This window comes from Gorilla gorilla, chromosome 21 (genome assembly GCF_029281585.2).
Source record: "Gorilla gorilla gorilla isolate KB3781 chromosome 21, NHGRI_mGorGor1-v2.1_pri, whole genome shotgun sequence".
Classification (NCBI taxonomy): Eukaryota; Metazoa; Chordata; class Mammalia; order Primates; family Hominidae; genus Gorilla; species Gorilla gorilla.
This window is the reverse complement of record NC_073245.2, coordinates 68,739,143-68,755,238: the sequence shown is the minus strand read 5'-3', so window position 1 is coordinate 68,755,238 and position 16,096 is coordinate 68,739,143. Positions and strand designations below refer to the sequence as shown.

Here is a 16,096-nt window from a genome sequence, read left to right as displayed (position 1 = left end):
TATAAAGATGACAGAAACCTAAGATACTCTGAAGAAGGCCAAAGCCTGAAAACCAGAATCAGCTGCACTGACCACTTCTGACAACACTCCTTTTCCCTAACTTAACTTTTTCTCTTTCTACTCCACCCCCTCCATGAAAAGCAGGTAGACAGTGTGAGTATATATATTTTTGACTTCTAACTTTAAAACATCCACACACCCCATTCACCTATCTACAAAGCCTACATAAATGAAGCCACAGAGGTAGCAAGTCCAATGCTACGGATCACAACTCCAGTACTCTACATTGGCACTTTTTTTTTTTGAGACATAGAGTCTCGCTCTGTCGCCCAGGCTGGAGTGCAGTGGCGTGATCTCGGCTCACTGCAACTTCCACTTCCCAGGTTCAAGCGATTCTCCTGCCTTAGACTCCCAAGTAGCTGGGACTACAGGCACACACCACCATGCCCAGCTAGTTTTTGTATTTTTAGTAGAGACGGGGTTTCACCATGTTGGCCAGGATGGTCTTGATCTCCTGACCTTGTGATCCACCCACCTCAGCCTCAGAAAGTGCTGGGATTACAAGTGTGAGCCACCGCACCCAGCCCTACATTGGCACTTTTCAAATTTTACTGTGCATACAAATCATCTAAGAATCTTGTTAGAATGTAGATTCTATTTCAACTGGTCTGGGGTAGGGCCTGAGAGTCAGTCTTTCTTTTCTCTTTTCTCTTCTCTTCTCTTCTTTTCTATCTTCTTTCTTTCTTAGTTAACTTGTTTTTTTATTTTATTTTGTTTTTTTCGAGACAGGGTCTTACTCTGTGTCACCCAGGTTGGCATGCAGTGGCACCATCACAGCTCACTGCAGCCTTGAACTCCTGGGTTCAAGCCACCCTCTTGTCCTAGCCTCTCAAGGACTACATGTGTGTGCCACCACAGCTATTTTAAAATTTGTTGTAGAAACAGGGTTTCTTTATGTTGCCCAGGCTGGTCTTGAACTCCTGGCCTCAAGTTATCCTCCCACCTCAGCTCCCAAAAAGCTGGGATTACAGGTGTCAGCCACTGTGCCTGGCCTAGAGTGGGCATTTCTTAAAAAATAAACAAAAAACCTCTCAGGTGATGACAATACTGCAGGTCTGTGGGTCATGCTTTGAGTAACAAGCCCATCATTTATTTGGCAGCCTGTAATTACTCCAGTGTATTTCTTCTTATTACAAGAAGTGCACAGCACAGTAGGGAATACAATTAATTATTCTGGCTAGCGATTTGTTTATAGTAAACACAAAAACACCTAGCAACAACATCTCTTTGGACCCTGTTTACTGAAATCAATGTGTATACCATGTTGTTTTAGAACATGGCACCAAAGCCATTTCCAACCCTCAGGTCTCTTCCAGTGAACTGAAAAGCCAACTGTTGGTGAAACTGCAGACTGAAAATTGGAGAAAATGTATACCCAAAATACCACTGAGGTTCCTGACATTCTTACAACACTGGTTTCTCTAAATTTTAGACATTACCTAAAAAGTGAAAATATTTGTTTTAGACTTTGACACTGTGGCTTGATCTCCCTTCATTCATGCTTTTGTGATGCACTACAGTTCCTGAACCTGCACCATCACTTTTCTTTTTGGCGGAGTTTGGCAGGAATGGCTAATGTTCACCTCTTCTTCCTGGGCATCCAGCTAGACTACATTTCCCAAGCTACCTTGCAGGTGTGGCCATGTGACTGAGTTCTGGCCAATATAACGTGAGTAGAAGCCAATCCCATCCCTTCCAGGCCTGGTCCATAACAACCTCCTAAAAGAGATGTTCTCTTCTCTTTCTGACCAAAACAAAAGGTCAGAGCTATAAGACAGCAGCAGCCTGAATCTTTCCCCTTGGAAGAAGGCTGCGCACTGGATTAGCCACTGGAACTTTGGGGTTGTTTGTTAGAGCAGTTAGCCAACCCTGACCAAAATACAGGTTAAGAATTCCTTATCGGAAAATCTGAAATCTGAAATGCTTCAAAATCTGAAACATTCTGAGTGCTAACTTGGTGTCACAAATGGGAAATTCCACACTTGATCTCATGTGATGGGTCACAGTCAAAACTTTAATTAATGTACAGAATTATTAAATATATTGTATAAAATTACCTTCTATATGTATAAGGTGTATATGAAATTTAAATAAATTCAGTGTTTAGACTTGAGTCCCATCCCCACAATATCTCATTATGTTTATATAAATATTCCAAAATCCAAACAAATCTGAAATTCAAAACACAGATTCTGGTCCCAAGCATTTCAGACAAGGAACATTCAACCTGTACTTAGTATCATTAAACTTCAGAAATTTGGAATTAGAAATTGGAGTTTGATTCTTGATAAAAGTATATGAATTCGTCATTTATTTCCTCATTTTATAATGTTATTGTTTAGAATTTTGGATCTAAATAAAAAGCATCTGAAAATTTACTATAATTCCTTCATTTTACATATTAGAATCTGAGGGTTAAGGAGGTGAAGTGATATTCCCAAAGCCAGAGGTGGTGTGTGAGCCCAAACTGTTGTACTGGTTGTGCTATGGTTTGGATGCGTCTCCTAAAGTTCATGTGTTGGAAACCTGATCCCTAATCCATGGTGTTGGGAGGCGAGGCATCATGGGAGGAGTTGGGGTCATGGGGACACTGCCTGCACGAATGGATGGATATGGGAGTGGGGTCCTTATTAAAGGACCAGGCAGGCTCCCTCTTATTCTCATTCTCTCTCTGCCTCCTTCTCCATGTGATGCATTCATCATGTTACAGCCCAGCAGGAAGGCTCACACCAGACGCTGGTGCCTTGATCTTGAACTCAGGCTTTGGAGCTGTGAGGAAATAAATTTCTGTTCTTTATAAATTACCCAGTCTTGGGTATTCTGTTATAGCAGCACAGACCAGACTAAGGTTGCATGCATAAACGAATGATTCCTACTCTAATGTGCCACTGACTGTCCCATGCTCTATAATTTTTTTTTTGAGAGAGAGCCTTGCCGTTATCTTGGCTGAAGTGTAGTGGCATGATCTTGGCTCACTGCAATTTCCACCTCCCAGGTTCAAGCAATTCTCCTGCCTCAGTCTCCTAAGTAGTTGGGACTACAGGCATGCACCACCAAGCCCAGCTAATTTTTGTATTTTTAGTAGAGACGGGGTTTCATTATGTTGGCCAGGCTGGTCTCGAACTCCTGACCTCAAGTGATCCAACCACCTCAGCCTCCCAAAGAGTTGAGATTACAGGCGTGAGCCACCATGTCTGGCCCCACGCTCTACGATTTTATTTTCTAAATTGTGTATTATGGGTTGAATTATGTCCCCCCGCAAAATCCGTATGTTGAAGTCCAAGCCCTAATACCTCAAAATGTGACCTTATTGGGAAACACAGTCAATGCAGATGTAATTAGTTAAGATGAGGTCATTAAGTTGGGCCTAATCCAGTACTGGGACTGGTGTCCTAATAAGGGAAAATGTGGACACAAAGACAGACATGATAGAGGGAAGATGATGTGAACAGGGCGAAGGCCGTCTAGAAGCCAATGAGAGGCCTGGACCAGATCCTTCCCTCAGAAGAAACTAACCCTGATGACACCTTGATTTTGGACGTTAGTCTCCAGAACTATAAGACAATGACTTTCCGGTAAGTCATCCGGCTTGGGTACTTAATTATAGCAGCCCCAGCAAACTAGCACAGAGTATTCAACACAGCTCTGCAAAGGCAACTCTGATGTACAGTATAAAAGTAAAAAGCATTCATTATCTCGTTCATTCTTTGTTGGCAACAGATGTATCTTTAAGACAATTTCCTGAGGTATTCCTGAATTTCAACCAGTGTCCTGTCGTAACTGCAGAAAGTCGCAACAGCCAAGGCGGCCTCCACGAGGAGCCGGGAGGAGCCTACGCTCGCTCCTGTTCATCACCTGGTCTCTACTGTCCCTTGTGCAATCCTGACGTGGCTCTGTTCCTCTTTCCTCCTGCTTCCTTCCCTTCTCTTGAAATGCAAGGTACAGACTGTTGAAAGCTTACTAGCTTTCAGTAAAATTTCCCAAGCACCAACGATATAATCTCAGAGTTCCCTTGTAACGCTGTATTTCCACGGAACAGAATCAGCTTCTCTGTGAAGCTCGGCAGACAGTGAGGTTTTACTGCATATATGTCATCATGGTTATTAGTATGGATGTTTTAGGCCAACCAACGCAAAGGACAACTGTGCAGCCATCTAACAGATGGGTACTATTATGGGCGTAAGAAAAAACTGGATTGCTTCAGATCAGTAGGTCCCCCAAACCTGGTGACCCATTAAAATGGTTCTGAGAACTCTTAAGAACTAGAACTCCTGCTCCTCCTCCTGGCATTCGAAGGTTTCCCCAATCCAGTCCGACTCACACCTCGGCCTCTCTCCCTACTCCTGTACCCCACCCCACAGTCCTGACAGGACCAGGCCTCGATCACACCTGCCATTCATCTCAGTATGGCTGCCCGGCTGCTTCCGCCCCATGAGCACTGCTGCTGCCTCTCTTCCCCCCACTAACCAATCACAGTCCCAGCAGGACTTACAACAGTGTTTTGCAAACTTCAGCCATTCCCCTGCCAACTGTACTATCAATATCTTAATATTTTTATTTAAATCTACTCATTGTTTCTGCTTAATTTTAACCGCTAACTTTATTTTTTATTTATTTATTTGAGATGGAGTCTCACTCTGTCATCCAGGCTGGAATGCAGTGGCACAATCTTGGCTCACTGTAACCTCCAGCTCCCAGGTTCAAGCAATTCTCCTGCCTCAGCCTCCCGAGCAGCCAGGATTACAGGCGTGTGCCACCACACCCAGCTAATTTTTGTATTTTTAGGACAGACAGGGTTTTGCTATGTTGGCCAGGCTGGTCTTGAACTCCTGACCTCAGGTGATCCACCTGCCTTGGCCTCCCAAAGTGCTGGGATTACAGGCATGAGCCACTGTGCCCAACCTAACAGTTAACTTTATATTCCTAGGCTAAATATAGAGAAACAGTACTCTTTGCCATAAATATCAAGTTACCATAAAAATGCAGAGAATACCAAACAGTTTTGCTAGATCCTGCCTGCCAAAGCTCTGAGCTTAAAGTCCACTTTCTTAGGCAGTTAAGAGAGTGTTACGAACGTACGAAGATTAAAGGGAGACTTTCTCCTGAAAGCAAGCAGAAGGTCTGAAGGACAGCAAAATGGGCGTCACTGTCCTGCCAGACAACGCCTTACAGAGATACCCAGTACCTGGCTGTGCGCCTCCCCAGAGCAGCACCGCTACCACCAGCAATCTCTCCATCCCTGGGAGTGCAGCCAATAACCATGCTCTTCCTTTGAGGCCCAGAACAAATGCCCCTCCCTTTATAAAGCCATTTCTTACCAGTAGACAAAAAAAAGTTCTCTGGCCCCTTAGTGCCAATATCTTTACCATCTGTTTGGTACCTGGCCTCAAAAAGCAAAATAGAGTGTGATGTTTCACATAACATGATTCCTGCAGGACTGCAATCTCCGTGAGTGCAGGAACCATGCCATCCAAATCTTATTTTCCCTTGGAATCTATGCCATCATCTTAATATGGGAGCCACAAGAAATACTTCTGGCTGAATATCAACCAATTCCCAAATGTTTTATTTGAATTTCTTTTCTTAAAAGAAAGCTTAATAAGACAGACTCCTCATTCTATGAAGGTTTTATTCATAGTCACCCCAAACTGGGCATAACTCACCGCCCCCACTGACCTCTTCCCACTCACCTCTGCCTGACTCCGGGCCTAGATAACGGGAGCCACCCAGTGTCCTCCTCCACGTCTAGGATTTTTAGAATAAAATTAATGCACAACCCATCCGGCTTAAAGCTGCCTTCTGGCTTCCTGCTGCTCTTAGAATAACATCCGTAAGCCCCAGTGTGGCCCCCAGGCCTTGCATGAGATGACCCCTGCCTAACTCTTTAATCTCATCTACTCCCCTCACCAGCCCTCCACTCTCACACTTTCTGTTCACTGAACTGGCAAAGTCCTCTGTCACTTCTGAGCTTTTGCACATGCTGCTCCTGCTGCCGAAGAGGCTGCTACTCAGGCTGTGCACAGCTGGCTCCCTCGTGCCCTTCGGGTCTCAGCTCAAACCTCCAGATATGCCTCTGCCGACCACCACTACGCCAGCCTCTCTCCCTCCATCGCATGGCCTCATGTGTTTCCTTCCTAGCATCGGTCACAATCGATTCTGCCTTGCTCATCTAGTTGAGTGTCTCTCTCTCCAATCAGAATGTGGGATGCAGGAGGGCAAGGGCCTTCATGGATCTTATTCAGTATGCTTTCCCACAGATCAGTGCCTAGAAGAGACGATGGCCCCTAACCATCACTCAGTGAAAGCTGCTGGCTTTCACAACAGGGAGCAACAACACAGTGGGGAGGGGAATGAAATACAAACAGGGTTGATACAGGCAAAATACAGTCAGAAGCTGCCGGCATCCATGACGTTAAACGAAGCAGCACACTTTCGATGGGCCAGCAGTACACCCAAGACACACACACATTCTGGCTTCAGCAGCAGCAGCGCCATTAAAGCAAAGCATCAGTATTTCCTCCACATGAGCTGAGGCTAGCTCTCATGTCTAGTTACTCGCCACCCACGCGAGCATTTACTGAGGACACGCTACATGTCCTGGAGAGAATACACCCTGCGGATAAAGAGATGAACAAGCCTTGTTTCCTACCCTCAAAAACTAAGTCCGGTGGGGAAGTGGACACATACATACGCAATTACATTATGATGGGAGGAGTGAGAAAACAAGGTGCTTGGGGAATGTGGAAGGAGGTTTAGCACCAGGGAGTCACAGAAGAAGTAAGAACTATGGAACGGGGGCTCACGGGGGAGCAGGCCCTCCAGGACAGCAGGTCTGCTAGAGGAAACTGAGGCAGCGGCACGTTCAGGAAACAGCCCTCGTGTGGTCTGACCTGGACTGGCAGGCAGTGGTCAGGTGACAAGAGGCCAGTGGATTCTGCACTTCCAGCAACCAAGAGCCATGGAAGCAGAAAAGCAACTTATGAGAGCTGATTTCAAAAAGAACAAACGGAGGGAAAGGACCCTAAACCATCTGATTTCCTCAGCTACAGAGAAGGAACAAATGGTACATGTCAGGAACTCACCGTGTGGCAAACTTCCGCTTTTATCTCTTTCAAGGCTCGCTCAGAAAACACACAGCCGCAGCACCGAAGGAAACAGAACCTGGAGAAATAACCCAGTGGGGGAAGGACTGTATTAATCACATGATCAATTCACATTTATTCGGTTGATACAAAGGCCAAGAACCACAAAGATTAAAACAGTTACATTTTACTCCATTAAAAAAATCAGTACCTTCTCATAGAAAAGGGGCAGGAAAAAAAGAAAGAAATCAGTTATATCCAAAATAAAAAAAAGATCAAAACTGAAACCACAAACATAAAAAGTCAAAAGAACAGGAACTCAGGGAGGAAATATTTTCAATAAATATAAGATTCAGAGCTTATTTTATGAATATTCAAAAAGGTCTTATACAGCAACAGTCAACACTATAATAGAAAAATGGCCAAAGAGGACTAACATGCAGTTCGTACAAAAAATATATAAAGACCAAAGGATTCTTAACCTCAAATGCTAAAAGAAATGCCTTTTAAAACCAGGACGCATCATTTTTTACCTATCGGGCAGTAATTCAGGAGATTGGGGCTGGGCACAGTGGCCACACTTGTAAATTCCAGCGCTTTGGGAGGTCAAAATGGGAGGATCACTTGAGGCCAGGAGTCTGAGATTAGCCTGGGCAACGTACTGAGAATCTATCTCTAAAAAAAAATCTTTTTAAAAACTTAGCCAAGTGCGATGGTGGGTCCCTGCAGTCCCAGCTACTAGGGAGGCTGAGGTGGGAGGATGGCCTGAGCTATGATAGCGCCACTGCACTCCAGCCTAGGTAACTGGGACAGATTCTGTTGCTTGTCGCTTTAAAAAAAAAAAAAAAAGAGATTGAAGGTATCCAGTTGGAAACTGAGGATACAGACACATTTGTTGTCAGGTGGATACAACACAATACAATACTCTAGGAAGATAATTTGGCAGTATCAAGTAAAGTGTGACTTTTAAGAGTTTCTTCTTACAGAAACATGCCCACAAGTGTGCAAATGTACAAATGTGTGCTCAGGAAGTTGTGTAGTATAGCAAGGTAAAAAGGAAAGGAAGGAGGCCACCTACATGTTCCTCAGTAGGGAAATGGTCAAATAAATTATAAACACCCAAACAGCTATTAAAAAGAAGGTAAATCTGTATTCAACGTCGTGAAAATATGTCCAAGGTGGACAGAATAGAAGGAAAAAAAGAGGTTATTAAATACATATAATGTGACCTCATGAGAGTTTGGGAAGAATACTTGTCGATTTCTATGTCTATATGCAGAGGCGTGGAGAAGCGTGGATATGGGTGTGTGGTGTGGGGGAGGGAGCATTAAACATCAAACAACGAATAATGCCTCCACCGCGGCTGGAGAGCAGCATAAAGCACTTTCATATTTCACTTTAGGCATTCCTTGAAAAATGCCACAGGACAAATTTTCTCTAATTTCCCAGGGATTATAGCAGACGCAGATTGGCCTAACCAAAATTCAGTTCATAACACTGCACTAAATTCACTGAATGTTGTTTAGAATTTTTAAAATCCTATCTTATAGATACTTACAAATTATTAGGAAGCTATTTTTCTTTTTACAAAGGCCCAATCTTTTTATTACACTAACAGTTTATTTCTATTTTTCTATATATTTAAATCTTTATTATACAAACTTTACTAAATACAGCTGGCCCTCTATATCCTCTATATCCATGCGTTCCGCATCTATCAATTCAACCAACCCAGATCAAAAATATTTGGGAGGAAAAACGAATGCATTTATATTGAACACGCACAGACTTTTTTGTCATTATTCCTTAAACAATACAGTATAACAACTATTTACACAGCATTTATATTGTATTAGGTATCATATGTAATCTCGAGTTGATTTAAAGTATACAGGAGGATGTCTGTAGGTTATATGCAAATACTGTACCATTTTATATCAGAGACCTGAGCATCCATGGATTTTGGTATCCACAGGGGGTCTTGGAACCAATCTCCCACACATATCAAGGGATGACCATACACAAACTAATCCAATCATCAATTTCAAGTGGAGGCTCTTATCAATAACAGATGGCCAAAGTCAAAATAAGCAAAGCTCAATTCACTGGGTAAGAGAAAAAGGACAAGAGACTGACCAGCAAACCAAAGGAGAAACAACAGGGGAAGCCACAATCAGAGCAACAGGCTGCAGGGGACTCCTACTCGAGACCCCATTGTGGAGCTCGTTTCTGCTAAGTTCCTCTTCTGGGGTGAGCTACAGTTTTCTTAAAAACAAGTGGGAAGCCAAACACGAAAGGTTACATATTGTATGATTCTATGCATATGAAATATCCAGAAGAGGTAAATCCATTGAGACAGAAACAGACTGGCAATGGGGAGTACCTATGTAATGGGCAGAGGGTTTTCCTTTTGGGGTGATAAAAATGTTCTGGAACCAGATAGAGGTGGTGACCGTACAACACTGTGAATGTACTAAATGCCACTGAAACATATACTTTAAAATGGCCAATTTTATGTGACTTTCACCTCAAATACAAACAGATACATACGTGTGTGTATATGTGTGTATGTGTGTATATATATATGCATACACACACACATACACACATATATACAGAAGTGGGACATGGTTAGGTAAATGAGTCTGGTTCCCCAGAATATGTCTTACTTGACCCCAATGGTGGTTTAAAAGAGAGCCCTAAGCGGTTTAAATTCAGATTATTTGAAGAAGAGTGCAATATTTAAAAGCAAAAGGTCCTTGGATCCTAAACTGTACTTCTCTCCAAATCCATGAAGCCCCTCGTTGTTCCATTTCAGAACAGGACAGTTAGTTCCCCTCGCACAGTCTGCCACATGCAACACCGCCTGGCACACTGAGAGGGTGTCCATGTACACCTGTTAAATAAACAGACGCCAATGTGCCAGAATGCTCAAGATTAAATACTGCTGTTTACAGTTCAATAAAACCATTTTTACTTACTCGAGATGCTTTGCCCCACCCCTTTCCTGAATGAAAGTAATAAAAAATGCTACCTTTCAGTATGTCGTGTGTTTAATAGAAGATTCCAGAGGGCAGTCTGGACTACCAGCTATTAAGGATATAGGCATACCTTGTTTTATTGCGCTTTGCAGATATTGTGATTATTTTAGACTGAAGGTTCACGGCAATCCTGCATCTGGCAGGTCTGTCAGCATCTTCCCAGCAGCATGTGCTCACGTCATGTCTCTGTGTCACATTTTGGTAATTCTCAAATATTTCAAATGATTTCATGATTACTATATCTGTTATGGTGATCTGTGCTCAGTGACGTTTGATGTTACTTTTGTAATTGTTTTGGGGTGCCAGGAACAACACTCGTATAAGAAGGTAAACTCGATTATTAATAAATGTGTGTGTTTTGACTGCTCCATGAACTGGCCATTCCCCCATCTCTCTCCTTCTCAGTTCTCCCTATTCTCTGTGACACAACAATATTGAAATTAGGCCAACTGAGAACCCTACAATGGCCTTTAAGTGTCCAAGCAAAAGAAGAATTGCATGTCTCTCACTTTAAATCAAAAGCTAGAAATGATTAAGCTTAGGGAGGAAGGCAGGTCCAAAGCCAAGATAGGCCAAAATCCAGCCTCTCAAATCAAACACTTAGCTAGGCTGTGGATGCAAAGGAAAAGTTCTTGAAGGAAATTAAAAGTGCCACTCTATAAACAGATGAATGGTAAGAAAGTGAAACAACCATATTGCTGATATGAAGAAAGTTTTAGTGGCCTGGACAGAAGATCAAACTAGCCACAGTGACAGATCCTTAAGCCAAAGCCTAATCCAGAGCAAGGCCCTAACTCTCTTCAATTCTATGAAGGCTGACAGAGGCAAGAAAGCTGCAGAGGAAGAGTTGGAAACTGGAAGAAGTTGGTTCATGAGGTTTAGGGAAAGAAGGCGTCTCCATAACATAAAAGTGCAAGGCGAAGCAGCAAGTGCTGATGGAGAAGCTGCATTAAGTTCTCCAGAAAATCTAGCTAAAATCATTAATAAAGATGGGTACAATAGACAACAGATTTTCAGTGTAGATAAAATGGCCCTGTATTGAAAGAAGATGCTATCCAGGACTTCTACTGCTAAAAAGGAGAAGTAATGCCTGGATTCAAAGCATCAGGACAGGCCGACTCTCACTAAGGTCTAACATGCCTGGTGACTTTCGGTTGGGCCAATGTTCATTTACCGTTTGGAAACCCTAGGGTTCTTAAGAATGATGCTAAGTCTGCTCTGCCTGTACTTTCGAAATGGAAGAACCAAGCCTGAATGAGAGCACATCTGTCTGTAACATGGCTTACGGAATATTTTAAGCCCAGCGTTGAGACTTACTGCTCAAAAAAAAAAAAAAAAAAGATTCCTTTCAAAATATCACCGCTCATTGATAATGCACCTAAGTCACGCAAGAGCTCTGATGGAGATGTACAAGGAGATTAAAGTTGTCTTCATGGCTGCTAACACAACAACCATTCTGCAGCCCATGGATCAAGGTGGAACTTTGACTTTAAAGTCTTATTTAAAAATACATTTCATAAGGCTATAGCCGCCATAGGCTTCCTCTGCCATTACTCTGATGGATCTGGGCAAAGTAAATTGAAAACTTTCTGGAAAGAATTCACCATTCTAGATGTCATTAAGAACATCTGTGATTTGGCCCGCTGTGGTGGCTCACACCTGTAATCCCAGCACTTTGGGAGGCTGAGGCAGGCAGATCATCTGAGGTCAGGGGTTTGAGACCAGCCCGGCCAATATGGTAAACCCTGTCTCTACTAAAAATATAAACATTAGCTGGGCACGGTGGCGGGCGCCTGTAATCCCAGCTACTCGGGACGCTGAGGCAGCAGAATTACTTGAACCCAGGAGGTGGGGGTTGCAGTGAGCCGAGATTGTGCCACTGCACTCCAGACGGGGCAACAGAGCTGGACTCCGTCTCAAAAAAAAAACCAAAAAACAAAAAACAAAAAACAAAAAAAAAAATCTGTGATTTATGAGAGGAGGGCAGAATATCAACATTAATAGGAGTTTGGAAGAAGCTGATTCCACCCCTCATGGACGACTTGGAGGGGTTCAAGGCTTTAGTGGAGGAAGTAACACAAATGTGGTAGAATGGCAAGAGAATGAGAAAAGTGGAGCCTGAAGATGACTGAATTACTGCAATCTCACGATAAAACCCAAATGGATGAAGAGTTGCTTCTTATGGATGAGCAAAGAAAGTGGTTTCTTGAGACAGAATCTGCCCATGGTGAAGATGCCGTGAATATTGTTGATATGATAGATTTGAAATATTACATAAGCTTAATTGATAAAGCAGTTGCAGGGTTTAAGACCATTGATTCCAATTTTGAAAGAAGGTCTACTGTGGGTAAAATGCTATTAAACAGCATCACATGCTACATACAGAGAAATCTTTCATGAAAGAGTCAATCGATGCAGCAAATTCTATTGCTGTCTTACTATAATACACTGCTACAGCCACCCGAACCTTCAGGAACCACCATCCTCATCAGTTAGCAGCCATCGACATCAAGGCAACATCGAGGCTCCACCAGCAAAAAGATGATGACTCGCTGAAGGTTCAGGTGATTGCTAGCATTCTTTAGCAATAATTTTTAACTAAGATAGGTACTTTGTTTTTAGACATAATGCTATTGCACACTTAAAAGACTAGACTATAGTATAAACATAACTTTCTTTTTTGAGACAGGGTCTCACTCTGTCACCCAGGCTCTGCAGTGGCATGATCATACCTCACTGCAGCCTTGAATTCCTGGGCTCAAGCAATCCTCCTGCCTCAGCCTCCCAAGTAGCGAGGTCTACAGGTACATGCCACCATGGCTGGCTAATTAAAAAAAAATTTTGTTTTGTAAAGACAGGGTCTCACTATGTTACCCAGGCTGGTCTCTAACTCCTAGCCTCAAGCAGTCCTCCTGTCTCGGCCTCCCAAAGTGCTGGGATTATAGGTGGGAGCCACTGTGAGCTGCTAAAGGCAACTTTTATATGTACTAAGAAACCAAAATTTTGTGTGACTTGCTTTCCAGTAATATTTGTTTTATTGTGGTAGTCTGGAATAGAACCCACAATATCTCCGAGGTATGACTGTACTTCTCAAAAGTGTGGGAAAGGGCTTAACGCTTTTGCTTAGTGAGACGTCCTATGAAAAAGCATGTACTAACCCATTCAACCGTCCATATTTTTTAAAGAGGAAAATATACAGGTTGCTTACATTTGCTACACACATCTCAACCATAAGATTCCCAGTGCTACAGCCAGAGAATCTGTTAGCTACAAATTCAAGGCAAATTACCATGTTTTTGAGCCTTTGGTTGACTGATTAACCACAGGTTCTATAACTCTGCCTGCTACTGCATAACTTTTGGCATTTGTAATCAGGTGCAGTGGCTCCCACATGTTATCCCAGCGCTTTGGGAGGATCGTTAAAGGCCAGGAATTTGAATCCAGCCTGGGCAACATAGGGAGACCCTATCTCTACAAAAATAAAAATTAGTGGCCGGGCGTGGTGGCTTACGCCTACAATCCCAGCACTTTGGGATGCTGAGGCAGGAGGATCGCTTGAGGCCAGGAATTCAAGACCAGCCTGGGCAACAAAGTGAGACCTTATTTCTACTTTAAAAAAAGGATAAAAATAAAACTATAAAACATAATAAAAATTAAAAATTAGTAACTGGAAAGAAATGGGATTTGCTTGATGGGAAACATCATTTGCTCTTTGCTTTCTGTCCCACAGGAAAAGATGATCTAAGAACTAAACTCAGGTTTCATAAGCGTCACATGAGAACTTTTCAGAATCCCACTTCACTTCAGGTTTTGTTTCCCCACCTCAAGAACGGAAGGCCGCAGACCAGGCTGGATCTTGCTGGAAGTCCCGTAGCAATGGCTGACGGAAATGAACGTGCTCATGACCAAGCACCATTTCCTCCAAGGCGCCACCAAACCCAAGGACACCAGAAAGCAAGCCACATGACTGCTAAGCTCCGGCACCACTGCCACCAAAACTGGCAGTATTCCACCAGCCTCCCACATCATCTGTCCCAGGTCCGTCACTAACCTGTGTCGGCCGTTCATCTCCAGGCCCACAACGGGGCAGATGAAACGCGCCCGCTGGAGGTCATCGTGCTTGTCACCTTTAGTGTTTCCTTTATCCCCTTCCCAGGCAGGATTATCAGAAAGCTTCAGCTCTGTCACATTCTGGGAAAAACCATTAATATTTTAACAATTCATTTGATAAATAGATCATCCTTTGCCTTAACCACGTAAGTCAACAAACTGTTATTCCAGCCCTTCCCATCAAAACCTCTTCCTCATAGTTACTTTCCTCTGGTCCATAAGAAACATGGATATAATATTAAACCATATATAGAAAACAGAAAACAAGGCCGGGTGTGGTGGCTCACGCCTGTAATCCCAGCACTTTGGGAGGCCAAGGCAGGCGGATCACCTGAGGTCAGGAGTTCAAGACCAGCCTGACCAACATGGAGAAACCCCGTCTCTACTAAAAATACAAAATTAGCTGGGTGTGGTGGAACATGCCTGTAATCCCAGCTACTCGGGAGGCTGAGGCAGGAGAATCGCTTGAACCCGGGAGGAGGAGGTTGCAGTGAGCCGAGATCGTGCCATTGCACTCCAGTCTGGACAACAAGAGCAAAACTCCGTCTCAAAAAAAAAAAAGAAAACAGAAAACAAGATTTTTTCAATTCACTGACTAGCAAGTAAATCAGTTATTTCTACTATACACATCTTTTTAACTTAAGGAAAAGTACCTTCTTACATAAAAAATTACTCCACTAACAGAAAGTTCTGCATGAGTTCCACCCAGAAGGGAATGCTTTCTCCCTGTGATGAATCCTCTCTGAGGCTGCTTCATGTTATTGACTATCTATATTTATTTAATCGATGAAAAAAGCAAAAACAAAAAAATAGATATATAAAATCATTGAATAGACAGTAAAATCTGAGGCCACGGTCTAACGAGCTAAGGCAGAATATTAGCCAGAAAATACTGTCACACTCCAAGTCACAGCTATTCAGGTTTTCAAGAATTCCCAACTTTATAAGGAATTTGATACAGTAACCCTACTTTTGCATTCGAGGCATTTCTTCATATTTAATGAGACCATTTTGACTTCAATACTCTAGAGAGCAGGTGAGTGTCTTGAAAGGCAAATCACCATCCATACGATCAGCTTCCTGGTCGAGAATGAGCACATGTCTCACTGAGTTCTCTGCTCCGAGTATTTGTGGACTATCAATTGACGGTAATGACAATCTTATGTATTAGCATTGTTTTATTTGTATCTTTTTTTTCTTTACTGTTCTAATTTCTTGGAGTTTTTTTCCATTAAATATTCAACCACATAAAACTGAATATTACAAGTATTTTAAGTATAGAACTGTATGAATTAATTTCAATAACCGTTTTTTTCCTCATCAGATGGGTAATGTGCTGATGTCACAACAAGGTTTGAGACAGGCACATCTTACATGTGCACACGAAAACCCAATCACAGCATTATGAACTACTAAAGAATCGTTGATCACATTTTTGATGTAAGATGATTCATACTACCACAGGTTTTTCAGGAATAAATTCTCTTCCACAAGGTAAAAGACCACTAAAATCAGAATAATTTCTAGAGCACTATCATTAGCTACATTTCAGAATTACGAATTTGCCTGAAATGAACATATCCTATAATCAACCCCAAGCATTTGAACAAAAAGCCTAATAATACGAACGAAAGAAAGAAAAAGAAGGCAAAACCTAGAGCCTTAGACTGGGAGTTAGGGGATCTGGTTCTGGTTTAAGTACTTCGCCAGCCATGTGGCCTCAAGTGAGTCATTTACAGTGAGATGAAGGGTTTATAGCCTGATGGTTCTCAAATTCTTCACTACCTTTCCGAGTTTTTTTCC

At 42.6% G+C, this 16,096-nt stretch overlaps 1 protein-coding gene and 1 non-coding gene across 2 annotated transcripts in view; both read right to left on the bottom strand.

Moving 5' to 3' along the window:
• RTF2 (replication termination factor 2) overlaps nt 1-16,096 on the bottom strand; it is a 53,483-nt gene that overhangs the window by 30,419 nt on the left and 6,968 nt on the right. Inside the window, exons 4-5 of the mRNA XM_055372890.2 lie at nt 14,235-14,374; nt 7,143-7,221 (exon numbers count right to left, since the gene is read on the bottom strand). Of these exons, the coding sequence (XP_055228865.1) occupies nt 7,143-7,221; nt 14,235-14,374 (219 nt within the window). The remainder of the gene's footprint in view (nt 1-7,142; nt 7,222-14,234; nt 14,375-16,096) is intronic.
• Nucleotides 15,612-15,714, bottom strand: LOC115931791 (small nucleolar RNA U13). The gene has a single exon (XR_004068242.1). It is a non-coding gene; the product is annotated as a small nucleolar RNA U13 (small nucleolar RNA).